The sequence below is a fragment of the Pogoniulus pusillus genome, chromosome 6 (genome assembly GCF_015220805.1).
Source record: "Pogoniulus pusillus isolate bPogPus1 chromosome 6, bPogPus1.pri, whole genome shotgun sequence".
In the NCBI taxonomy this organism is placed as follows: domain Eukaryota; kingdom Metazoa; phylum Chordata; class Aves; order Piciformes; family Lybiidae; genus Pogoniulus; species Pogoniulus pusillus.
The window spans coordinates 34,413,228-34,440,255 of NC_087269.1; the positions used below are offsets into that span (position 1 = coordinate 34,413,228).

Sequence of the window (27,028 nt, forward strand, 5' to 3'; positions counted from 1 at the left end):
ATTTCCATATTAACAAATGTAAATTACAGTCAAGTTTTTCTTTCATCTCTCATTTTCTTCTCAGAGTGCATTTATTCTCCATTGAGCTATACCATGACCAATTCAGATTTGTTGCTTTGAAGCTGAATTGTTTGGTTTGCAGTCTGCTCTGGAAAATCAAAAGATAAACCACTTTTGTCTCATTGGATCCTGTAAAAATTACTTTTTCTCACAGTAGATCTTTCTGATTACTGCTTTCTCTGTAAGTTTTGACAGGAAGTTAGACAGACTTGAAATTAAGATTCCAAGGGGCTGCAAGCATGCTATGTTTTGACTACTGCATATGAATATTTTTAAAGGCTGCAAAGTATGCTGTCAGTCAGAAATGCATCATATAAGGAAAATGTGGTTTCTCTGGCTAAAGTATGAAGGCTTTATCAAGGGACACAGACATTTTTTAAAAGGAAAATCCCTAAAGACAGAGTTAGTCTAAGTGTCTTAAAAGAGCTGACAGTAATATAAACAATTCTTGAGGATATATTGCTGTAAATATCCTTTTATAACATTCATATGCTCCATGACATAAAGAGAAACCTCTTAGGTTGTTATATTCCAAGAAGTGCAATAAAGGTATATGAAAGCAGAGAAAATTGGATTCTAACATTTAGGCAAGTTATGGACAATTTGTTAAAATAGTCTCATATTTATGCCTGCTCTGGTAGTGTTTCTGTTTGAGGAGTGAGTGCAGAAACTTCAGTGCTGCCATCACACAAGTCACAGCAATTCGATTTTAATTCCAGAGTTCAGTACTTCTGTTGTTATCTGAGCTCCGTAAGCATCCTGATCATAACTATATCATTAAGAACCTGGGGCAAATGTAGGCCACTCACATGGAGTGCAACTTCCTTGACAAGAAAGGTGATTGTAGATATGAATGGATTGTCAGACTGGTGTTTGGATTGCTGTTAATGGAAAAGAAATTCTGTGTACTTATTATTAGTTTTTGTGTTGCAAAGTTAGAAGACTGAAAAAGTCAGAAACGTGAGCAGCGTATTAACACATGATTGGTACTGAGTTCTGGGGACTAAGCATATGCCCAAAACTCATGTGTAGCCTCATACTGATAAAAGATTGAACCCAACAGGAAAGTCAAATCCTGCAGACTTCTGAATCTAAAATATTTGAATTCACTGATGTTGGTATCTGCCAATTCCTAGACATGGAGAGGAGAATGGCAGCTGGTACGGAGTAAGAGCCTGTCCTAAATGTGTGAAAACTCAGTTTCAATTTGCTTTGGGTTTCTACAACAATAGGAAGGTGTCTGAGAGAATCTTTATTGTTGCCAGTCCTGGAACAGAGTAGAGCTGCTGAAAAGACAAATTTAAGCAACAGCTTTGCACACATCTACCTGTTCTCACTGTTTGCAAAGAATGGCAGGCCTCATTGAGCATAGTTGGTTTGGACAGTATTCTCATCCACTGGAAGAAGAGAGAAAAGCAATGCCTTTCTATAGGAATCCAGGGTTAAGTCTTCAAAGAAGCTCTATCAGTGTGTTCATTCACCTTTTCACAACAGAAATAATTGTACCTTAGAAACTCTGTTTTTCATGCTGCCATTATTAGATATAAAATTGTAGTCATATGCTGACAACTGTGGTGATAGAACTGAGAAGTAAACATACTCTTCTTATGCAGAAAGGCTGTGTTAAAAATGGGAGTGGATTATTACAGCAACTTAATAGAAAAAAAAATAATCTTTTCCACCACCATATGGTTGTGATATAACACAAAGTTTTCCTGGCAAGATATCACATTACAGTGGCAGGCTGCCAGTAGCTTCTCTCTTCCTCATTTAAACAACAAAAATATCTAAAAAGAATTCCATGGCTGAATCAGGCTGTTACTTACAAACAGATATTATTGGATGGTATTCAATCTACATGCTCAGTTTCTCTAGAGAGCCAGACCATTTCACTATGCTTTATTCAGAAGAGTACAGGAAAATGGCTTATTCAGCTCAGATGCTCTAGGACATTTATTTGTGGTCCTGGACTTGGAAAGAACAGGTCTTGCATAGCTGAAGGCATCTGTCCTGATTGTTAGTTGCCACTTGAACAAAGTTTGATATTAGTGCAAATGAGAATGTCCTACACTGATGCCGGTGTGTGTTCAGGATGCATTAGGCCTTTACAGTCATTGAGGTGTCTGCTCTTCTGTTTGAACTGTATCTCCAGGAAAAGCATCTGATAGCCTGTTCCTGAAGTCTTTAATGAGGACATGGTTGTATATTGGGCCACATCTTCAGAAGGTATAAACTATTATATCTTTTTTAGCCTTTGCTTGCACAGACATCTCCAATTTAGTACTTCTGAACTGTATGTATCTCTACTAAGTAAAGGGTCATTAGATGTAGTTGCTTGTTGACCTGAAGGTACATTATTAGTACCCCAGGTCATCTGACCTCACTACTGTTTGTCTGGCTTTATCCACACTTTTGTTTTCGTCTAGTTCCCTCGAGATGATGGGAATGTATCAAACCAAATAACTGTCCTTTAAGTGGCAAAAAAAATTATAAAATATCAAACTTATCTTTTAGCAAAATAATTTATCACTATGTCTGCAAAGCTTGCTGTGAGCTTTCAGCCTTGCTGAGCATAAGAAAGGGTCTTGTTTTCCTTGTCCTTACCTCCTAACTAGCTAGAGCTGTGTAGCTCAAATAGATGCTCAGATTGTACAACAAAGAACTTTCCTCAGTTTCATCTATGTTACTATTAGTCATTGGTCATTTCATTTTGTGTGGACAGACTAATTTGATTAACCATACTTAGATTTATGTGTGTGCTGAATTGAAATGCATTATGTTGCACAGTTTTTAGGTGCAAGTGGTATAATGGCTGGTGTAATCTAATGTTCTAAATTAAATAAGTGTCATGACACCTGGTGGAGGTTGCTCACAGGTTCCTTTTTTTCATGACAACTAATGTTGCTGGAAACATCTGGTAAACAATTAATGAGTTCTCTTAGGTGAATGAATCTCTGACAGGCAACTTTAACAAATAATGAATGATGCATAGAATGGTAGATGGAGATCCCCATGGCTGTCAGCTAACCTGAGACGCTTCAATTTTGTTGCTGTACAGAACAGCAAGAAGATGCTGTAACTATGATTGTATGTGAGGTACACACATGTACCTTATCCTTCAGTGCCAGAGATTTGGAAACCTCTGAAGTTGTTTCATATCTGCAAACAGACCACTCCCAGTTTGGAGGCCACAGATTCTCTGCTTAATTTCTTTGTTCATGTGACTTTCAAGAAACATACCTGTCTTACCATATATTAAACAAAAATTTAGCACTTGGTCAAACACCTCCAGTCTACAGTGTGACAGCAGGTGCTATTATCTTTGAAGACCAAGTCTAGGATTAGACCCTCAGTGCTAAGTACACTGTAGATCCAAAGAGAAACCAAAACAAACCAAAAAAAGAGAACCAAGTGCTGTTTTTCCTTCTCCTGAGCATTATGTAAACCAGCCTCTTCTCAGTGATGTCCAATGACAGGACAAGGGGCAATGGGTGGAAGGTGAGGCATAGGAGGTTCCATGTGAATCTGAGGAAGACTTTTTCCACTGTGAGGGTGACAAAGCACTGGAACCAGCTGCTGAGGGGGGTTGAGGAGTCTCCCTTTCTGAAGATATTCAAGAACCATCTGGATGCATTCCAGTGTGATCTGCTCTAGGTGATCCTGCTTTGACAGTGGGGCTGGACCAGATGATCTTTCGAGGTCCCTTCCAGCTCCTGACATTCTGTGATGCTATGGTTCATTGTAGAAGACTGGAAGATCTAGCATGAAGCACAGCAGAGTGATGCTAAATAGAAGGATAATTGTAAGATTAAGCTCTGTCAAATCCAGAGAAGTTAGAGGCATAACACCCTGTCCTTTATATAACTAACTATTATCAGCAAAGTTCATCGATCTTAAGGGAGATTCATGTTTACCTGAAGGTAAGGAGGTACCTGATATGCTGTTTCAGTGGTAGGGCAGCATGAATAGGAAACTGGCCACTGTTGAGTACACTGGAACTATGGCCTGACAGACTGGGATGATTCAAAAAGACTGACTGCACAGCTGTGCTTGTGCTCTTCATATCTGACTTCTATTGTCTTCCTCTCACTAAGAATATTCATACTGAATACAGACAAATTGAAAACTTGCTGAATCACTTGGTTTTCAGGCGAGCTGTGGAACTAAAGTAGTTTATATCTTGTAAAGATTGCCAGAAGAAAATGGAGACCTTATGTCATTTTTTAAGTCTCTTAAATTCTCCCATCTCAGAACTGTCTCTAAAGCAGAGATTTCTTTTTTTCTTCTTTCCACAAGCCAACCTGATAGTGATAGTTAATCATCCTATTTTTCCAGCTATAGTCAGAGCCCAAAGTGGGTGAGGAGAAAGATGCCTGAACCATCATCTTTTTTATTAAGGGAATATAGTGAACTAGGGAAAGCAGTGGAAAACAGTCAGAGCTGCCACCTGTTTTTTACTTTGGGAATGGGTCCATCTCCCTTTGGTCAGGTCTCTACTCTGGTTTCTCATCAGTGTCTCATAGTCTTCTGTTCTAGTTAAAAGCAGCTATTTTGGATAGACTTTTTTCACTTGAACCTCAGTTCAGTATATATATTTGTCTGAGGTAAACACACTTTGCCACATGCTATTTACCTATGAATTCTAGGAGATGTTAATGGAGAATTTTAAAGTGTCCTTAGGGGGCAGCATTTCTGTGTTCCTTATGTAAAGTTGCCCAAATGCTGATTTACCTTGACATTGCTCCTAAACATCCTTTTGACAGGTTTCTGCTACTAACATTGGTCCATCTTCAGCAGTTGCAGTGAGTCTTAATTTGTCTCTGTATGCAGCCATGATATCTCTGCCTTGCCAGGCCTTTCTAAGGGACATGCCTGCCTCTGTAGTGTTTAGGTGTCTCCTCAGCACTTGACCTTCCCATTCATTTTAATACTTGGAAAAAGATATTTTGAAAAGAGGTAAAAAAAAAAACCACTGCAATATATACTGTGATGGAATTGGGATAAGTATTGTACTTGAGACATATAGTGTCTTTGTGAATTTCATAAAGATGGTTATGATCAATTATTTTCAAACCTTTAAAAGAAACTTCCACTTTGACTGCATTATTCTGTATCTTGGGAGTGATTTTTTTATCCTTGTATAAGGATATACTCTCTGTGTAAGTGTCAGCTGTCCCTACAGGGTTATCAAGTCTCGTGCTGTAAGGGAATACATTCACTGCAATCAACCCTGGCTACCACAGGGTGTATCAGTTCTTTGAATTCAATATTAGTGTGAATTGATGAGAGACCAAGCTGAAATACAGTGGTAAAATCTTAGTTTTGCTGCATCTGATTTTAAGCTAAAGATCTGCAAAGTGACCACTTGATTTGTTTGACTGTTTGTGCTGACATCTATTAGTCACTTAAGAATTCTTAAGCTTTCCTTTATAACCACCACTGTATTTTGACTCAGCTTATTCTTTCCACCTTTCTCAAGTCTTCACATTGCACTCCAACACTCTAAAAGGTAAAAAAAAAATGCATAACAGAGCAGTAAATGTATTTGTCCTTCTGGAACATACTCTACTGTGGTGGAAGTACCTTTTAGTATAGAAATTGCCATAGTAACTACTCATTTCTTATTGATTGGATGGATAAAAATTCTCATAATATACAAGCAGAGTAACTTGCTGGCATATGGCTTCAGGCTACCCCTGTGGCAACTCTTACTTATGCATTCTCTCCCTTTTCTGCATGTAAGAGGTTTTTTTAATGAATTAGTATTCCTTGGATTAGACTGCAAAATAATCCTTTCTTTTCTGCTAAAATGGTGCTTAAATTTTAAGCTAAACTATATATGCTGTTGACAAGACAGAATATTGCCTCATACTGGATCAGAACAACTAGATTTCACCTCAACATGAAATCCAGAAGGAGAAAGGGGAAGGAAAGAAGTTCTCCCCTTCCCCCTCACTCAGGGAGAAGCTAACCAACTTCCCAGAGCTCACAGTTAATGAGTAGAAGTTTATTCTAGCATGGCAGTTGTGGTAAGTCTTTGGAAAGTGCCTCTTAAAGCACTCATGGTTTGCATGAGAAATTTAGTCCTGGTTTTATGTTTCTTTAGTAATACTATAGATATAGCAGTGATCTTCAGCAGTGATATTGTGAATGAATACTAAAAGCAGGATTAGGCCTGCAGTGAGTTATAGCATCTGACAGCTGTCTTGGTTCATGCTCTGCAGTTGCTGAGCATGCTATTGTCTCTTGCAATCCTGAAAGATGCTCCAGCAAGGCTTCTACCAAGTCTGTTGCAAAAGACAAGCTTTTTGTGAATTCTATCAGGGGGCTGAAATTGTGAAGTATTTAGGCAGGATGCCAGTTAAAATTAAGCCAGACACATTCTCGAAATGTGAAGCATCAGTTTATTCAGAATAATCTAAAATGAAAGCACAGCAACAGTCAACCATTTTTTTACATTGTAAATCCATTCTAATGCTATTGTGGAGCATTCTGCAAAGCCTAGATGTGTTAACTGTGATTGTATCCATTCTATATGATTATTTCAGGATACTATTAGTTAGATGCATAGAAGATGGAAGACTTTAGAGCAATTTTTAGTTCAAATCTTATAAACTGCTATACTAATAACAGCCATGCTGGCCTGTGTTACTTGGCTAGGAGGCCTTTCCTACATCCCCAGATTAAAAATGCTGGATTAGGGTATCATTTTTACATTGTCCCAGCCTTCAGTTCCTTGATTATTATCTAAAGTCTGATAGCCTCATTTCAAACTTTGTAGGACTGTCAGGTTTGGGATTTTTTTTTTTTGTTGTTTGTTTTGATTTGGGTTTGTGTGTGTTTGTTTGGGGTTTTTTGTCTGTTTGCTTTTTTAAGAAAAAAATATTTTTTAAAATTAATTTTTTATAAGAAAAAAAAAATTAATCCATAGGACTAGAGAAAATGATGCTGCTGTCTTGATAAATTAACGCGTGGAGCCTCCTTCTCTGGAGACTTTAAAGACCTGTCTGGATGTATTCCTGTGCAACCTCCTGTGGCCGGAGGGGGTTGGACTTGAAGATCCCCAGAGATCCCTTCCAACCCTTAACATCCCATAATCACTTCCTCCTACTCCTTTAACTGAATGTAAAGTGAAAAGAGAAGACCCAAATTAGAAAAAGTTTCTGTAGGACTTTTTAGGGTCACCTGCAAGAGAGACTTGAGATCACTGGAATTCCTGTATTAGCAGCTTCCCATGCTGGCTCTGAAGGGTCACAGAAGGTGTTTGGAAAATAGCTGATGCGTAGTTTTCTCAGTCATTAGCATCTATTCCATGATTTGCCATTGGAATGGGCTGCCCAGGGAGGTGGTGGAGGCACCATCCCTGGGGGTGTTCAAGAAAAGCCTGGATGAGGCACTTGGTGCCATGGTCTAGTTGACTGGCTAGGGCTGGGTGATAGGTTGGACTGGATGATCTTGGAGGTCTCTTCCAACTTGGTTGATTCTATGATTAGGGATCTGTATGGCTTCATTTTACCTGCTCGTGCGATGACCATTCTTAGGCAAACATCTCCTGCTACTTCTGCCATCAGGACTACTTTTGTTGCCTCACTACTACACAGTGGAAATAATCTATTTTCCTTCCTGTCACAATGAATGAAAGGCTTCCTTCCACATAGAATAGCATGGAAAATGATGGAGATTTGAACCCAAAGAATGGAGGGCCAAGGACTGTCCAGTCTGCTGATTTAAAGGCTCACCTATTTTCTCTTGATATACAACTAGAAAAAAACAGGCTTTTGCAATCTTAGATGCTACTGTTCTGTTTTAATGCCTTTTAAAAGAACTTTATTTGTGAGGGGGGAAATAATGATTGGGTAGGTTTCATTTAAGTAAAGAAACCTGCATGCTAAGAATATATTCCAGGGAAGTTTACAAATTAACTCTTTTTTTCGGTAAAAACAGTATATTTTTCAGAGACTATTCATGTTTTGTATTTTTGGGCCCTAAGCTTTAAGGTATTTGTAATTTTTAGGTATGTCTGTAAGGATTTTAGACATCTGCAGTGTTTTCATCAGCAATCTCATGCAGTGTAACAGAAATAAAAGCTGTACATATTTGGCACGGTACACATTATGTATCTAAATGCATATACATATAGATGTGCATCTGTAAAATGCATCCTGTGAGCAGATATTAAAAACATCTTCTCTGGGATTACCCTGTGACTTGGAGGCAAAGGTTCTGAATAAAGAAGAACATAGCCAGAATTGAGAGGAACTTACTGGTGTTGCTGTGTGTTTTCAAAGCAGTGGCTGCAGTCAGAATCTGGCCTAAGTAATTAACTTACGAACGATGGAAAGGAAAAGCAGCATGTGGAAGATGTAATTAATGGGAACACATAACAGTCAGCTCTCACATAATAAATTGGCAGCTATGCCTGAGGTAACTGCCTTTTATTTGCAAAATACAGTTGGAATTTTTTAAAAGGAACTGCACATTTTCTTCCATTTCCACATGGTCCCAGAGAACACAGTACAGTACAAACACAAACAGGAATGCAATAAAATCATGCTTGTTTGGGTTTTTCAGGCTTACAGTTATGATCTTATTTGAACCAATGTCCAAAGGAAAGGAGGAATACATTTTAGCTAAGGAAAAGACAAGTGGTAAAACATTTTAGTGGGGTTTAAGATGGAATGATCTTAAAGGACAAGGCAGGAACAACCAGAATATATAACAATAAATGGCTAGTTATCTATTTGCATAACAGATTTAGTAATTAAAATTTCCTGACTCAGGTAAATAATGGTTTAAGATAAATACTCTAAAATCCTTCCATTTTGAAGGCTTGCCTTTTCCCCATCTGAAAGTTTACTGCAGCTTTTCCTGAACAGCATGTGTGGCATCAGTTGTTTTTGAGATATGCCACAAATACTGGCAGATCTTTTGCTTACTGTGAAACTCTGGAAGGCTACAGGATGACACGATGGCTCCCCACACCCAGCTACTGATTCAGCTGACTCAAAACAGCCTGCTGGGGAAAAAAAAGCTGTGCTGTAGTCCTCCCTCTCAAAAAAAAATGTGTGAGAGAAAGGTGAAGAGGGCTTGCAACTGGAATTTGCCACTTTGAACCAAGCTTACAAGCTACTAGACTTAATTGCCATTTCCAGGCTTCTCTATGAACTGCATGTTCCTGCTGCGATATGGCGTATGTGATTCCCCTTTGCACACAGAGGGGGGACATAGACTACCCAACACTTAAGTACTTTGTCCATTTGGGTTTTCATTTTGTTTTTAAGCAATCTGTCATCACCCCTGATAGTGGGGAGGGGGAGGAAAAGAGAAGTCCAAATCTATTCTTGTGTAAACTGAGGAAGAATGTAGCTTATTTTGTCTGTGAGTGAATGAAGAAGGGATATAGCAGTAACAATCTAGCATTGGAGTGAGTTCTTCTCACTGTAAATTTGATTAGAAGCTTTACTGCTGTTTAAAATGGAGCAGCCTGAAAACCAGGAAATACCATTCTCTGTAAAATATTCCTCCTGTAACTAGTCTCTATTGCTGACCCCAGGGGATCTTGCATTTGCTGCAGGCTGAGCCTGGTAGGCAGTTTGTTGCTGAACAAAGCTTCTAAATAGACAGCGCTTTTTAGAAAGTACATCTTGCAGTTTGTGTGCTGATGAATTTAGCATGATGTTCTAGCAAGCTTGGTGTACTCCAAATTAATTAGCAATGATTCTTTTAACAGGATAATTGCTGTATCATCAAGTGGTAATCTCAAGAAGAATGTGAATAGTCCTGGCTTGCATCAACATGGAATAGATGTTGCATTTCTACCAACTGATTCTAAATGCACCCTGGTGTGAAAGGTTTTAGACAGCGCAGCTGGTCAGCAGCAGCACTTCAGCTTTTTTACCTCTAGACTTAAATTAAAATCCCAAATGAAGTTGCATTCCACTCTCCATATGTCTGCCTTGCAACACCATGGCAAATGGTGTTTTTCAATTTCTGCTGGAAAAAGGCCCAAAATAAGTAGAGCAGGAGGTGTTGCACATTATTACTAAAGTATAAAGGCTAAGAAGGGCTATGAAGTATATGAGATTTCCTTTTTTGTGGCTGTGTGTTTCCTTAGTTTTATAATGGAAGGGCCTGATCCTACAGAGAACAGTAACAGCTCACATGCATAAACACAGGTTCACATGTCTGAGGGCTGAAATTTTAAATAGGTTAATCTATCAAAAAATAAGCATATCATTGCTTAGCAGAGTATGGATAAATAAGCATATGACTGCTGCAATGGTGGCAAAAACACTTTTATTAATTCCTGAAACCAGATTCTGGTTTTAGGTAACTGAGGCTTTAGAAGAGGTTTACTAAACAAATTTTAATATGGGAAATTATTTTAATTAGGTCACTTTGTATTTGCTAGGGTTTTTTTAATATACTTTTTCTGATCTCTATTAGAATGGATGCAGAAATTTGTAAAAGCACCTGCCATTTTCTGTGAGAATAGATAATATTTTAGGCAGACTTTCAAAAGACACTTGTCTTACTTTCAGCTTCTGTAAGTTATGACCAGCAAAGTCAGTGGTCTTACTTTTATCTAACGTGTGTGTTCTTGGGAGAAATTAATAGGGCCCTGTGTTGTTCACTCCAATTGTGCAAGTAGTAAACCAACAATCAGTAAAGATTATAATTACCAACAGATGAGACAATCTCTGAATTTACTTCATGGGATTTTCTGGTGCTTTCTGAAATGTGAAGCACAAGCCTGATCCTTTTGGCTGGGTTGCCTTGTCAAACTTAAGCAGTGCCATTTTCTTTCTAGTTAGATTATATACCTGAGTCAGGCCACTTCTAAAAATCATACAAAATAGACGCATTTTAAAGTTTTGTCTCAACTGCAAGCACAGTGAAGCCAGAGTGGTGGAGAAGTCGTTACAAATATTCTGTATTTTTTAGTTTGTTGTTGTTTTAACTGGTAGAAACAGAAAAGCAAAACTCTCTGTATTTAAAAAAAAAAAAGGCTTCAAGGTTTACATCAGATTATTCAAACCTAAGAGACAGTCTTTTGTACAGTTTCATGGTGTTGCATAGTTTTTTTTAACTGAATCCAGCACAGGATGAGGTAATGTTTGAAGATTGTTCATTCAAGAGTTTGAACATGTGTAGATGTCACAATGACAGTAGCAGTCTGTCATCTCCATTCATTTGCACGTCTGTACAGTTGTTGCTACTGAAACTGCTCCCATACTCAGTGAACACTTTACTTAGAGCCCAAGCATTCAAGTAGAGCTAAATGCTTCTGCACTTCATATAATGGATAGGATCGTTCTTCTGTTTGAATGCATGCAAGTGCGTCTGTTAGCACAGTGCCACCAAAGACAACAACCAACTTTCTAAGTGTGCCAGACCTTTCTTGACACTACAAACTATTGCTACAAAGTCCTTGAGGTTAATACAATAGGAAACTAGTTAAAAACTTCCATACAAAGGGATTTTTTTAAAAAGTCCCATTTCTATGAATCTGCTTCAGAAATTTCCCCTACAGCTTAGAAGAAATTATTCATATCTTGATGGAAGAGATGACTTGGGCACTCAAGATATGTTTGATCATAGAAATAGGCTAAGCTCTTCTGAAGAAGCTGTGGGAAATGCAACCTCTTTCAAGTCAGTGACTGTGTTCACTGATCTTTTGGTGGAACTTAGGTTTCCTTTTTTTGAGGAAATGCAACAAACTCTTTCATTTCATTATCTTGGTCAGCAGCAGCATGAGTATGAGCTTCATAAGGCTCGCATGGGCAACAGCTGACTTCTCCTTTCCTGCTTTTCTGCAGAATGGTAGCACGAAAGTCTAACATTATCACTGCCAAACGATACAATTGTAGAGTCACAACTAAGATATTCTTAGCTGTAAAAAACACCAGCATCTGATTAAATATTCCAAAGTGGCCCATCAAGATTGAACGCACAATGAAGAAGGGGCCATCCTGTATGAAAAGGCTGACCCCGATGTTCCACAGTTCTGCGCTGTACCTGCACAGCAGCAGGCTGGGGATCCGCCTGGTTGATGTAGTTGGTTTGCAGCCAATATGCTGTACTGGAAATAAAACACAGTTATGTTAAAATGACTTTCTAAAATTGAGTCAGGGTTGTTTTACAGGACAGCTATAAGCCGGGATACCCTGGATTATAAATGCATTCAACTGTGAACAATTCAACATAAAGCATATCAAATTTCCACACACACACTAAGCACGCAGTTACCTGGTCTGCTGAACAGGACCAAAACCACTTCCTCCGTTTCTATCCCACAGAGCTATCAGAATTTATACATGTTTAAACCAAGAAGCAAAAGTAGATCAGCTAATCTTTCTGTAACAATTTCCCCAGCTTTTGTTTGATGAACTCCTAGGCTAATACCTACTTTTAAGAAATAAACTACTGATTGGCAGCCTGAGCTGTAGAACTTAATTCATTCCAGGCTAAGTCCTTGCTTTTAAAAGATTCACCAAATAGCCATTGCCTTTTCCATGTGTTATAGTAAAATTAAGTCGTGCCAATATGGGGCAATATCAAGCATTATGGATAGGAAGAAACTCTGTGGTTGCTGTTTGCCATGTAAGATGTGAACCACAGTTAATTGTTCTTAGCCTTCTAGGTATGAAATTACATGCAATTGTTGGAACTTGCACAGATGTGCTCCCCTTGGCTGAAAAGGTTGTGGTGGGCTAGAATGTTTTTTGTGTCATGGTGTCTAGAGAAGGATCTAGAAAGGTTTGTGTGTGGTAAATACAGTTGAGTCTTATGAAAATGTATGTAGCTTAACTAACCTGTCTCTCAGGCAGTGGAATTCATTAGCTTAAAAAACATAGCTACTTGTAGTGCAGTAACAACTGTCAAACATTTCAGCTTCCTGAAATTCTATTGTTTGAGTCAACACTGAGGAAAAAAAAAGATGATGCTCAAGTGGAAAATGAGTTGTAGAATGTAGAAATTTGCTGAATCCATTAGGCAAAGCTTCAGCAGCAGCTAATTTTTTAATATGTTTTTGTGCTACAGTTGTTTAATAGTCCTAACTGGTTTGCTGCAGTCCAATAATAAGTATCTAAAAATGTCTATTTTACATCATGTTTGACGTGCAAGTAAACATTTTGCTGCCTGAATAAAAAGTACTCTCTCTGCAACTATATAGGACTACTTAAATAAACTGTACCCATAGTAAATTTCAGGGCAATGTGGTTCAATAATTTAGTTTTTTATTGGTAGGTTTAATTGAATAAGCAGAAAAGCATAGCCAGAATAAAAAATGCACAGTGCAAGAGATATGCTGTAATTGTTTAAGCACTTTGAAATTATTTGGGAGGTGATGATGTATAAGGGAATTTTTGTTTGTTTGTTTTTTGACTTTTTGGTTTTTTGTTGGTTGGTTGTTTTGGGTTGGGGTTCGTTTTGTGCAAAACACACCTGAGTGTTTGGCATCTTTAAGAGAATATATGTTACCAGTAACAGGAATTGTGGCTATGATAAATCTGAAATGTGATTGCATCAGTTTTTTCAGGAGATGAGCTGCCAAGGCTGAAATGCTGAGTATTTCCATAACTTCAGCATCAAAAACAAAGCCTAGTTCTGTCCATGAAGAAATGAAAAATTCCTGACTAATGAAAGGATAATGAAAACTTCCTGAAATATTTTTTTCTTTCTCTTTTTTCCATTATTTTTTTAATCTATTATTCTAGTCAGTGTGTCAACCCAGTCATCAATTTTATAGAAGATGATAATGAGAATAACATATCTTTGGACTAGTATAGTTAACTTGCAAACTTATAGTGACTAGAGGCCAAAATGGTTGGAACAGGTGATGATTGAAGCAGTTTTCATTATTCTTCTCGGACACAGAGAAGGCCTTTCTGCCTGGGAACAAATAGAAGCCCAAGTTGGCTGAATGCTGGAACTTTGAGATTAAGATAAGGGTGTCAGTCCAAACATTACATGGCCCTTTAGGCGCCCTGTAAGTAGGTAGTTTTTCCTGTGCTAACATCATCTGTGCTTTCGACTGTGCAGTTCCCTGTGGTTAACAACTTCCTCACCCTCCATAGGATCTAGTAACCTATGCAGATTTGAGCCAAAATATAATCTGCAGATTGGAGCCAAAATAGAATCCAAGACCAGATCTAACTTGAGAGCTCACAGTGAAGTTTAAGGCAGTGAACAGAGGCTCCAATACAATATTTTAATTCCCTTTTTTCCCTTGAAGGTGAGAGTTTAATTGGGGAAATCGGAGGTTAGCCAGAAACAAGTTTTTTCCTCAAAAGAAACCACAATGGGCTTTCTTCAAAAGCCATCCTTGGTAAATGATTTTTTTCCACCCAGGGTCCTTGGTATAACCTGTAGCACGTGCACAGCCACAAGATATGTCAGCAAAAAAATCAAAGCATTCGTTCCCATTTTTTTTTGCCTGTGTGCAAGTACTAACCTGCAAGATCAAGTGGAAACTGTAACATACTCCAAGTCCATACAGCAAGAATTGCATTTACAAGAGTGTCATTTTTCCTGTGATAGGGGAAAAAATGGTAATAATGAAGATGCAGTTTCCTTATGTGGTATCAAATGCTTCCTGTAGTATTTGGGATGTCATTTAAAAGGTGGGTGAACAAAACAGTGATTGATTAATGCATGCTCTTGACATGTAAGACTAAGAAAAACAGAGGCAGGGTTCCAGCTGTGTAATTACACTGAATATCTGATGGTAATGATCTAATGCTAAGAATATGGAAGTAGGCTTTGTGGCTCGAAGAGGAGATATCGTTACCCTTGTAGTGACTGCACACTGCTTGCAAGCCTGAGACTCCTCTGCCAAGTGGGAAGGACCCCTTTTCCTGCCATAAAGTACATCTGTAAGAGGGGGTGAACCTCTTCTGTGACTCTTTGTCTTTATGATAGATGTTCACAACTCATGTCTCAGTGCTGTGAGGGGGAGATGAGCTTGCTTTCTCTGGGAGAGATCACAATGTTGAAAATTCACACTAGGCTATGCATTTCCCTTCTTATCTTTGAACAGTTTGTCATTCTATCATGATGAAAGTACATATGAGATAACAAAAGAGGCAACTTAGATAATGAATCACTAAAGCAAACTCTAGTTGCTTCCTTGCCAATCTAAGACCAATTCATTAATTGAACAAAATACATATCTTGCACTACACAAATTATTTCTGTTAGCAAACAGTCCTTACCGAACATCTTGAATGTCCAAGGTTTCACTAGCAAATTCAAGTATATCTGCAGCTGTTCCCACAAACATGAGAAGCAGCTGAGACAACTGATCCCGGGTGATTTCAACTCCAATGGGGAGAAGCCATCTTCCAACTACTAGTAGCAGTAGAAATGTTTGATGAAGGGCCAGTGTCCAAACAGTCTCACAGATTATGGAAAGCTGATTCACAAGGACTTTAGCCTGTTTAAAAGTCAACAACAGTAACATAGTGTAACTTCAGAAGACTGACATTACAGCTGCCCTCACACACTGTATTAATTCTCAAGCTTGCTTTTATTTTCCTTCACATTATATGAGAGCAAATAATTCCTGTGTAGCAGGCATAGTTTGGAAATGGCACATTAATAGAAACTTTGAGTAATGCATGGCCAAGCTGTTTCTGTAGACTACTCCTACTCATGTTATCATTTTTCATCTGAGTGTAAACCTTTGCGGAGCCATCACCCAGACACTTTGTCAGTTCTACTATTAAGATTTGGAAGAGAATGGTAGTGGGGTCTCATCTTCACACAAACACTTGTCCTACCAATACTGATTGGTATGCAGCACACTGTAGGCCATATTCAGAATATGGTTTTCTGAAACTATTATCTTTTTTTTCAATATTTTTTAAACTTGTTTTAGTTTTACTCAGTCTGTGAGGAGCTTGCCCAAATAGATATAATAATAGTTTGCAATTGCTTTAATTATCATAACAGCTTTACTAAGAATAGGGAAAGGTGTCTCACCGTCTGAATGATTCCCTCACTTCCATGAGTGCTGTCTCTGGATTGATTGAAATCTTGGTTGCTGACATTCACCTGAACTGCCCTGGATGCATTATCACAGTACTGTTGTGAACAAAAACATCACACATGCATAAACATCTCACACAGGGAGCAGACAGATTCTATGGCTGAGAGAGTCCTGTTTGGCCGAACTGCAGAAGGTTCATTTATTTACAAAGGTACACACTCACTCTGAATCTAATTCACTTCGTTCACAAGGGAAAAAATCCTCTCACAAAGGCAGGAGTGATGTGTTTGTAGGTCCTTGAGAAAGTGTATCATTGTACTATAGAAGATGTAAATTCAAAGGCTAAAGGAACACATGACATCTTTGTGCTGTTAAAACAACATTCTTTGAATGTGATCTCCTTGCGGCACTCTAAACAGGCTACTGGGCTTCCTACACACTCTCTCTCTGGCTAAAACAGTAAAAGAGGGTAAAAAAGTGGCATGATCAATCTCTGTACTCAAATTTGCTTTCAAAATGTCTGCTTCTCATCTCCACTATCCTGAAAAAGTTCTCTAAATTGCCATTGTTTCATTTTTCTCTACAACTTCCCTTGAGGCATAAATGAACAAAGATGGGGTAGAACATTTTGGTTGCATTCTCTGCTGTGCCACTCCCTTTAACCCCCAGCTGTGCCTTTTTCTGCAAGGAAATTCATAATGTGAGAGATGAGATTGAGCAATAATTAAGAAAAACGGTCCTCTTGTTGCCTGCTCCTGCAGTAGAAAAAAATCCTGATACTTTTACTTTCTCCAAGCATTTGGTTCTCTGGGAACTCTAATGTTGGTTGAAATATGCTCGCTGTCCAACTGCTGTAAACCAGCAGTGGAACCATGTCCTGTCTGAGGTCTGCAGCACGGCACTGTTCTTATGCCCACCTTCATGCCCAAGGGTGGCTCTTGAGAAACCAGGCTATGATTACACAAAATCTATCTTCATAACAATCCCTTAACATCTCTCTTTATTGTAATAATAATAATTTTTAAAAAGGATAATTAGAAAACCAAACTATGCTGTTCTTACAGACTTTTATCCTCTCCTGTTTGTGCCAGAGAACACCAAATGATGTGCATTTCTCCACTGGCCCCCCTACTATTTTATTGCACAGGGAGTGATTTTCTGCAACAACCAGGATGTGCTCTAGTGCATACTGAGTAGCAGTGTTCAGCATAATGCCTGCCAATATAAAGGCAACGTATTCCAGCAAATGTCACATTCTGGGCAATTTCAGATTCCACCAATACTTGGTCTCTGATAATGTTGCTCTGTAGCTGGGTGAAGGTTGCCTGTTGCCTGACCTTGTTGTAGATAAATTGAGCAAATTCCCATAGCCTGAATAATCTGGGACAAAACCCCACTGCTTGTTGCTTTTATAATTGGTGATAAAGACTATTAAACAGAATGCTTGCCTTATTTGGACAATGAGTGTGAGAGTGTTGAAAGGTTACCACGCGTAGGTGGCAAAGATGGTATTTCTATTTGGAAAAAAGAAGTTCTAAGTTCTGGACTTGGAAATAATGAGGTAGAGGGGCTGGTACTCTGCCTGGCTATGGCCTTGTGGGGCTAATCTCTCTAGGTTAGCCCTTCAAACAAAGAAGAAGCACAGAACATCATGTTCGGAGGTTGTTTCAGAAATTAAACTTCACTGGTGCCACAGAGAAGCTTTTTTTATCTTTTGCTTGTATTAAAAATCTAAAGCTTGTGGAAAGGAGCTCCCAAGATCAAAATCAGTCTGTCTGAATACCCCCTACAGGCAGCATGACACAGTTGGCTGAGAAGACCATGACCTAAAAATATTAGATAGCCAGTGTAACCACCTCAGAATACAATGAAATGAATGTCTACCTTGTAAGAAGTAGCCTGGGCAGGGCCAAAGGGATTACTAACCTGTGCTGGAGAATGAAGGGTAATTCACTTTTACAGCCTTTGCTTTGTCATGAAGTCTGCATCTGAGCTTGCTCCTCTGCCCCCCTGCCCCATCTGGCAGAAGAGGAAGGGAGCTGTGTTTGCATTAAACTCCACATCAGAGTTTGAGGATTTGTTTGGTTTTTAAAACCCTATTGCTTAGGCAGCCTGTTGTCTTGTTGCACTTGCTGTATGCACAAGGATGGTGGATATCACTGAGATAACTCCCTACAAGTAAATCAGGTGGCTGAAGGACAGGGGCAAAACGGGAGCCCATAGCAGCTACAACTATGGGTAGGAAGGTGTGTGGGTGCCACTCAGCAGATGTCATGGCTCTCCCCAAGCCAATAATCAAGAGCAGTTAGCTGTCATGGCACCGGAGCAGGTGATCTGCTGCAGGGAGGTAGAGGAGTGCACTCCATGGCTACCACATGACTTGCAAGGAGGCTCTTCTTTTTTCTCTTTTTTCCCTTTTTCTCCTAGCAGCATAAAAGTACAGAGAATACTGAAAGAAATTGGATTCACTTTATCAGTGCCCCTTGTAGGTTCCTTCTATGTAATTTTGCTGCTATTCCCAGCTGAGTAGGGGGGGATATTATTTCAGTGCAGGGCTCCACGAACTCTGCCTGAAAGGCACTTCTCAGGGCCAGGTCCATATCTCATCACAATTGCATGCAGGCAGGAAATGGAAAACTGCATCTGTAAAGTCAGGCATTTAAGCAGCCTTTGATTTTTATTTTAAGTATGTTCGGATCTGGGTTTGGTTTGTTTCTCTCTGAATATTGACTGAGTGGTGATTGAAGTAGTGACTCACTTGAAAGTTTGGAGAAGAGCCTTTATTTTCATCATGTATATGCATGTAAATAGGACTGTTGGTGCCAGGCATATTTACTTAGCCAATTATGTATGTGCAGTGACTTAATGGGAATGTGACAAGGAAAAAGTGAATACTAAGTTTCACAGGCAGTTGATAAACATGGTTTATGTCTTTACTACTGGAGCCCAGTTACTCCTGGGTATCAAGACAGTGAATATAGCCAAACAAAAAAAAAGCCTTTTTTTAAAAATTAAAACAGGAAGAAATTGTACATATTTTGCATAACTTCTATCTTAATCTTCTTCCTGTGTTTCTTTGGAGATGAAGCTTATGTCACTCTGATTTACAAAACATCCAATCGAGACAGAGACGCTGTTGCATGGTATGATGGTGTCCTAGCACGTGGCCTGCAGAGAGCTCACTGTAGGTGCATGGGGAACCCCTGAAACACTGAACTCATTCAGCAAATTTCTCTTTGCATGGTACTAATGATCTGTTAGTCTGTAGCAAAAACTGCATTAGCTATAGCTCTGTTCTATGGGTCCAGCACTGAGATGGTAAATCTGACACTTGAATAGCAGGGGAGAGCACTTCTAATCCTGCTAATGTGTGTGTGGAGGCTGGCAATCTGAGTACACTGTGGAAGAGAACATCCCTTCTGTGGAGCAGGGCCTCTGCTGAGCAACAGGTACCCTGATTGCTCTCCTCGATTTGCTGCAAAGAGTGTGGCCATCGCTATGGCAACATATGTGATGTCAGAAATTCAAAGCAACCATGACTGCCTCATTTTGCTCATACAGGAAAGATGAAATGTTAATCAGGGAGAAAAGATTGCTTAAGCTGCCTTCCAAAATAAAGATGATAATGGATATGAGAGGGGAGAAATGGTTAAAGATGTAAGATCACTTTTAGGAGAGTGATACACTAGAATCTTAATTGGTAAGAGAATCCCACCTCAGAATGAGACTGAGGGAATAGGCAGTAATAGTCACTGTTTTCTTAGTATGTTCAAGTTAAGCTGCTGTGAGTGCTCTGCTTTAGCAGAGGTGTTGGACTGGATGATCTCCAGAGGTCCCTTCCAAACCCTACCATGCTGGGATGCTGGGATTCTGTGACCTCAAACAAGAAGCAGCCAAAAGACTGTTCCCAGATATACTTGTTCCATTTTTGTCCTACAGCCATCACATTGGAGTCATTTCACAGCTCTAGGAGGTAGCAGTCCAAACAGAAAGCTCAAAAGATATTGTGAATTAATCATAATTCTCTCTTTAGTGTGAATTAAAGCAACACCCAAGATTTTGCCACCTGATGACAGGCCCTCCAGCCTTCACCGCTGTGTTACTGGATCCTAAGTATCACAGTATCACAGTATCACCAAGGTTGGAAGAGACCTCATAGATCATCAAGTCCAACCCTTTACCACAGAGCTCAAGGCTAGACCATGGCACCAAGAGCCACGTCCAATCCTGCCTTGAACAGCTCCAGGGACGGCGACTCCACCACCTCCCCGGGCAGCCCATTCCAGTGTCCAATGACTCTCTCAGTGAAGAACTTTCTCCTCACCTTGAGCCTAAATTTCCCCTGGCGCAGACTGAGGCTGTGTCCTCTTGTTCTGGCGCTGGCCACCTGAGAGAAGAGAGTAATTTCCTCCTGGCCACAACCTCCCCTCAGGTAGTTGTAGACAGCAATAAGGTCACCCCTGAGCCTCCTCTTCTCCAGGCTAAACAATCCCAGCTCCTTCTTTGAAGGATGGAACGAGACATGTCTGAGGGACCTGGGGGTGTTCACTGTGGAGAAGAGGAGGCTGAGGGGAGACCACATTACTCTATACAGCTCCCTGAAAGGAGGTTGGAGTCAGGTAGGGTTTGGGCTCTGCTCCCTAGTTTCAGATGATAGAAGGACAGGAAATTACCTGAAATTGTGCCAGGGGAGGTTTAGGTTGGAGAGGATGAAAAATTTCTTTGCTGCAAGAGTGTTCAGGGATTGGAACAGGCTGCACAGGGAGTGCAGGGTGGAGTCCCCATCCCTGGAGGTGTCCAAGAAAGATGTGACCATGGCACCTGGGGACATTGTTTAATAATTGTGGTGATATTAGGTCTGTGATTGGACTTGATGGTCTAAGAAGTCTCTTCCAGATTAAACTATTCTATGATTCTATGGTTAAAAATAATTACAAGGTTTGCCAACTATAATTTTACTGACTGGGCAGGCTGCATCAGACACAGCACTGATAGTCAGGTAAGCCCTGCAAAAGAAGGTAATTTTTTGCCTTATGTGGCAGTGACACACTGGATATTTGAAAAAGTAGCAGAGGTATTTGTTTATCTGAGATCTTATACAATGTTAAGAAAGAATATTTGAGGGGGTTAATGGATTAAATAGTTTTAATTTTCTTGCCACTCTATTTTGCAAACATCAGGGTTTTTTTCCCTCAGTACAGTTAAATTTACTTTATAGTCTCTCCCAAATATGTATTTCATTCCCAAATAGTTTACTGCAAAGCAGTAGTTTCTATGCAGCCAGTATTTAACTGTTGATATGTGAACAGCATTACTTATGTCCAGCTCTGTAGTACTTAGAGTGAGATTTGCCTCTATCTTCAGGAAGAGAGGCTACATGTTAGCACACGCTTTAAATGACAGCATCAACACAAGCACTTTGTGTTTCCTGTTAAAGATTCAACATGAAATCAAGGTTCCACTTCTTTAAAGACCACAAACTGGTATTATGTTGTATATATTAAATGTATGGACCTAGCAACTGCATAATTACCCATTCTCTTAGTTTATTAAGGAAAATCCCAGGAATACTTTAGTATGAGAGGTAGTACTAGCCTGGGTGCTGTGTTGGAGAGTAATTGTTAGGAATACCTCCCCTTCTGGAGGTATTGTTTTCGACTCTATTAGATTGTGTGTTTCCAGAACTCTCTATCGTTAATCTCTCCAGGTATAAACCAAGCTGTTAACTTGATATACTCCCTCTTTAATTCACAGTAGCAGTATATCAATAAGAACAAAGTATGCCATGTTCTAACATAATTTTGGGAAATAAACTGCTGCCTTTGACTACAGAATTAGCTTGTTTCTTGGACCAGATTTAACTATGACGAATGTTCTCAATATCCACATTACCTGTCTGTGACTGTTTAAGGAGATTTGGCAAAACAAGATGACAATAAATTCCTGCTGCTGTATTTAGAAAAAGCCTCAGGCATTTTCAGTGTAAACACAATTTTGAATATTTGATTATGCTTCTGTGGGCTCTAACAATGTTTCAAAGGAGAAAATGAGATACTATGTCTTCTTAGTCTAATTTATGTATTTTCTTCTGTTACCTTTTGCTTCTGTTATTTCAGACTCTTTTCTTCTGTGGACATTAGATACTGCATATGCACAATTACTGGGATGGACAAAATGCCCTTTTTAGTATGTGGAAGTGCTCTAGGGAGTTGAAAGCAGCCCACATGAAGAAGTTGTTCACTCAGCATGGGCAGCTATTCTAAGTGGCTCTGTCCTGGCCCAGACTGCCAAAAGAATAATTGTACTTAAAACATTTTGCTGTCTGTTTCAGTTGTGAATTAGAACTCAGATGCCCCCTCCCAGATTTCTATAGAGCACAAACAATGGAAGGATACAAACACTGACAGACAAATTATCATGTCAGCTATCTGTGGAGGCAATCTGTGACTATTCTTCTAGAGTACAGCAAACATATGGTAATTTAAGACCCCTTTCAATACCTGTCTCAATTTTGTCTTGCTTGGAATTGTGCTATCTGCCTGTAAGCACTGCGAAACTCATACTTTATTTTACAAAGGCCTCTAAAGCAATGAAATTGTCACCATCCTGAGCAAGATTCAAGCTTGTAACCTGGGGGTGAAAGACTGTTTTTCAAACTTCTAGTCCTCAGTTCCCCAGATAAATACAAACAAATGCTCTCATTTTTAGCCTGGAGTGAGGCTCATTATTTGATATTTAGGAAATGCACAGTAGTTATAGTATAGCTGTAGCTGGATTGGGAGACCCACACATACAAAACAGAGAATTGGAACAAGACTTGGCAGACTTGTGTCTGTATGCCCGACTCTAGCCCATCAAATAATGCCTCAATTCAAACTAGTCCATCTTGTTGTATAATAAATACCTGAGTCCCATGATGAATTTCTAGTAGCCATAGTGATGGTACTGTGCAAATCAGATATAAAAATATAGCTGGTGAAAACCTGTGAAGGAAAAGAAAAGATAGCTTGGTATTATATCACACTGTAAATACCACGTAGCCTGTCATTATCTGCATTGAAAAGCATCTTCTGCCTCCTACTATATGGGATATTAAGAAATAGGGCAACTGCAAATAACAGTTGCTGTTCTTGCTGAATTCCTCTTGCTGTCAGTGTTATGAATCATAGGATTATTCTCATGCCCATCTCAGATCATATACAGAAGTTTATTTAAAATCTCTTTTTAAGAACTAAATAAATACACTTTGCTGTTTGTATTTCCATCACAGCGATCTCTGTACTTTAAGTAAGACAAAAAGCCTCTAGCTAACATGCTCTTTCTGATTTCATGAAGGGTGAATTAATACATTGAGTCATTTCACTGAATGATGCTGGGATAAAGGCTGTTGTTCAGAATCCTGTGCACTGACACAGGAAAAGTAGAAATAGCATCGGTCTGAGGTCTTTCAGTGAAGGCTAAAATGGTTTATGAAAATGGGTCTTGACCTCATTTCTCCATTTGTGTTGACAATTGGATAATTCTTCAACATTTCTATCTCTGACTTCTTCTCTCCCTGCTAGTCTTTCATATAGCTTCTGATGGTGAAGCTTTATTATCTTCAGCTTCCTGAACTCAGTTTATTCAGAAGTACTAGAGAGGACTCATTACTCCTTCACCAATTCTTGTGAGGGTTACTGATGTTTTCTTATTAAACACATGACATTTTGGGGTTGGGTTTTTTGGCAATTTCTACCCTTTTTGAACAGGAATGGAGTCTGATGCCACTAATGCTCCATTTAGTTCTGCTGTAGTATGGAGTTAGCATCACTGCAATGCTGCTGAGATGCACAGCAGCATTTGCATCACATACATCTACTGGCCCACAACAGGGCAGTGGAGTCAAAACACAGCTTGGTTCCTTTTATCCTGTCACTGGCACATTCTGCAGTGAATTTAAATTACTTTTAAGTATGTATCTGCAGAAATATTTTAGTCAAATATTGATGCAGTTATTATTTGTTCCTATAGTGCATGTAGCTTTGTTTTTGTAATCAGGACTTTTCCAGTGGAGATTAAGTATCAAGGAAATAAAACAGCCCTGCTATTCAGGAAAAAAAAATCTGCATTGCTGAGCTGTGATGAGTTGTTTCAGATAATCTCCTCTAAATAGCAGGTTTGTTTTTTTTGGGGGGTGCATTTTGTGATCAGCTTGGGGGGGTGGTGTATTCTGTGCTATTTCAGCCTGGTTATTTTGGGAGTGAACACACCTCCTATTTGAATGGGAGAGCTAAGAGATTTTACAATACTTCCTGTAGGACTTGAGCACATGAAAAATCCATCCAGCTGGCAGGTTAGCAATGCTGAGCTAAAGACACCAGATGAGGCCAGGAGACTTTAGAGCTTTTAACCCTACCTTTCTTTCAGAAGGAGCATTCTAGAGAAAATAGTACATGGCCAGGCCAACAAATAATACTTTTTCTCACATGTACCACTTATGTTTGGTTTTTTTTATGCTGCTGTAATAATTAACATTCTTCTGCTAATAATGAATGGAGAAATATGACGCTTTTGGCGACAGGAGAGACCAGTGACATGGTTTGGATTAGTGATTGTCTATGGAGGTGTTTTTATTAAAAGTACAGATAGCACCAATTCTGAATGTGTTTTCCACCAAAGCAGAAAGTTATCCTGATGCAAATAGATGCTGGTCATTTGTCTACAATTCTTACCTATAAATGTACTTAATTGTGCTGCTTAAAGTGCTGGACCACAGCCATTTTCAGAATTTCCTTCTAGCTAAATCTATCTCAGTCTTCTAGCACATGTATTAATCTAAAAAGTACATGCATTCTGTATTTTTACTTGGATTTTCCAAAAGCTGCCATAGCAATTGTTCCTTCCTGTAGACTTTGCTTTTTCTTCCCAGTGAACTGGGTCTGCTCACTTCATCTCTTGTCTCATAACTTTACATTTGGAGCTCTGCTGTTACATTTCCCTCTGTCCCAGACATCATTGCTGCTTTTATTACATTCAGATTTAGAGCATGGAACACTTGTGTGAATTGTCACACGACACTGCTTCTGTTATAATGGGTTTCACAGGTTGCACTGGGCAGGAATTGAAAATCATTTAAGCAGTCTAGAGATGGCTTTTTTTGGTCCTATATTTGTCTTAGGGTCTGCCTCTAGTTTGAGTTTTGTAAAATAAAAGGTCCTAGTGAAATCTTAACAATTAGTTGCATGACCACTTCCTTTTTACAGAGCATTTGTTTTGGCTCACTGAGCACTGATGAGCTGTAGATGCCTGCAGTAATTCTTTAGATGCATGTAAAAACCCATGGGCTTGGGCAAACTGCTATGACTAACTTTTTTGTTCATTCTTCAGGCAGCCTTTCATGCATGAAAGTTCTCCTTTGGAACAGCCTCTCAAACCCAAATATTTAAACCATTCTTGCTGTATTGCAGCAGTAGTTTCTGCTCATCTTTTATTTGTGACTGAGTTTTGGTTCATGCACTAGTGTGGCATTGGCACTGCTGCAAGAGGCAGGGAGAGGGAATGCTGTCCCAGGGCAAAAGGTGCCAACCAGAGTATGGCAGGATGGGGCAAGAGGTGCAGGGCATCTTCGAAGAGCAGCCTGTGTGGGACACCATCACTCTTCTGTACTTCACACGTGCAGTCCCCGACACGGTGCACAGTGGTACCACTGCGGGAGTGCATGCCCCCCACTTCCCCAGCCCGGAGGATAAGCACAGCTCGAGAGTTTGTACCTCTTGCTACGTTTCCCACAAGTTTCAGCTGTTGATATGGATACGCACACAGAACTGTAAAAAGAGTCCTTTCAAATAATCTGCTGTAAAACTGCCCATCTGAAAGCCCTCTGGATCTGGCTTTGGGTTAGCCAGGGCTTTACCAGTTTGCCACCCCTCACCCCCAAGTTACAGCAACGGAGAAAACTCACTTGGCAGAAACAAAACCAGAGCGGCAAAGTGCTTTCGGGCAGCAGCCGCAACAGGCAGCCCCGCAGCTGCAGCAAAGTACATGCAAAGAAGCAAGAGGAGCTCCGTTGGAGCCGCTGGAACATGCTCACCATTTGTAGCCTCTGCCTTGCTTAAACTTGAGGGTGAGCCCTGTCTCCAGGCACAGGAGAAGATTGAGCAGTGCCAGCAGCCAGTACTTGGATTCTTTCTTCGCTGCAGTTACTCTCCAGACCCCGATGACAGAGTGCAACACAAAGAGCAGGCGAGTAACTAAAGCATTGAGCAGCACGATCAGCTCCATCCTGGAGCAGCCCCCTCCCCTTTACCCCGCACCGCAGGGGCCCAGCGCTTTTTAGGAGTCTTGGGAAGTTGCCCTGGGAATCACTGGGAATCGTGCGCACCACAGACACACAGATCTCTTCTCTTCCATCTCCACAGAGGGGCCAATTATAACAAAAAAGAAGCAGCCTTGCCCCTCCCCCAGACTTCCTGAAAACTTTTTAGAGGGAAGAAGGGAAAAAAAAAAAGGTTTAAGCTAACAAGCTACAGCGGTTTGGAGCGCTCAGTCCAGCTCTCACCACGCCAAGGCAGGGGCGTGAGGAGCCTCTCTCTGGCCACTCTCTACCATCTGCTGAAGGACTCAACGGCAGGGAGGCTTCTGTCTCACACAAGGTCCATCTTGCTGCTTGTCCCGCTTGCCGCTGTCATCTCGTATGTTTCTAGCACGGACGAGGTGTGAGAAGCACTATTAATTTGAATCCGCTTTGCTGAAAGCTCCACTGCATCACTGAGACTGCAAACCCTGCTTTCCTTTCCCCCTTTCCATGAAAGATATAATTCACATCTGGGAACTTTAACAAATTGTTCACTCAGCATTGCACAAAAAAAAAAAACCCCACACCGAAGTGTGATCTTTGGGTCAGTTACCTCTAGACTGACCTTCAGTATCTTGTATGGGAACAGTTTATAAAGTACAGAGTATGTTTAATAAGTGCTTTGACATTTCTCGGAGCAA

The 27,028-nt window shown here is 39.9% G+C and overlaps 1 protein-coding gene and 1 long non-coding RNA gene across 2 annotated transcripts in view; one reads left to right on the top strand and one right to left on the bottom strand.

Moving 5' to 3' along the window:
• LOC135176540 (uncharacterized) overlaps positions 1 to 10,431 on the top strand; it is an 82,408-nt gene extending 71,977 nt beyond the window's left edge. Inside the window, exon 3 of the long non-coding RNA XR_010302706.1 lies at positions 9,791 to 10,431. This is a non-coding gene — a long non-coding RNA (uncharacterized LOC135176540). The remainder of the gene's footprint in view (positions 1 to 9,790) is intronic.
• TMEM26 (transmembrane protein 26) lies at positions 10,348 to 26,391 on the bottom strand. Its single transcript, XM_064145674.1, has 6 exons — positions 26,124 to 26,391; positions 22,959 to 23,037; positions 16,048 to 16,149; positions 15,279 to 15,499; positions 14,519 to 14,595; positions 10,348 to 12,142 (listed from the first exon to the last, which is right to left on the bottom strand). The coding sequence occupies exons 1-6, from the start codon at positions 26,312 to 26,314 to the stop codon at positions 11,748 to 11,750; spliced, it is 1,065 nt and encodes a 354-aa protein (XP_064001744.1). The 5' UTR covers positions 26,315 to 26,391; the 3' UTR covers positions 10,348 to 11,747.
• Between the last annotated feature and the right edge of the window lie 637 nt (positions 26,392 to 27,028).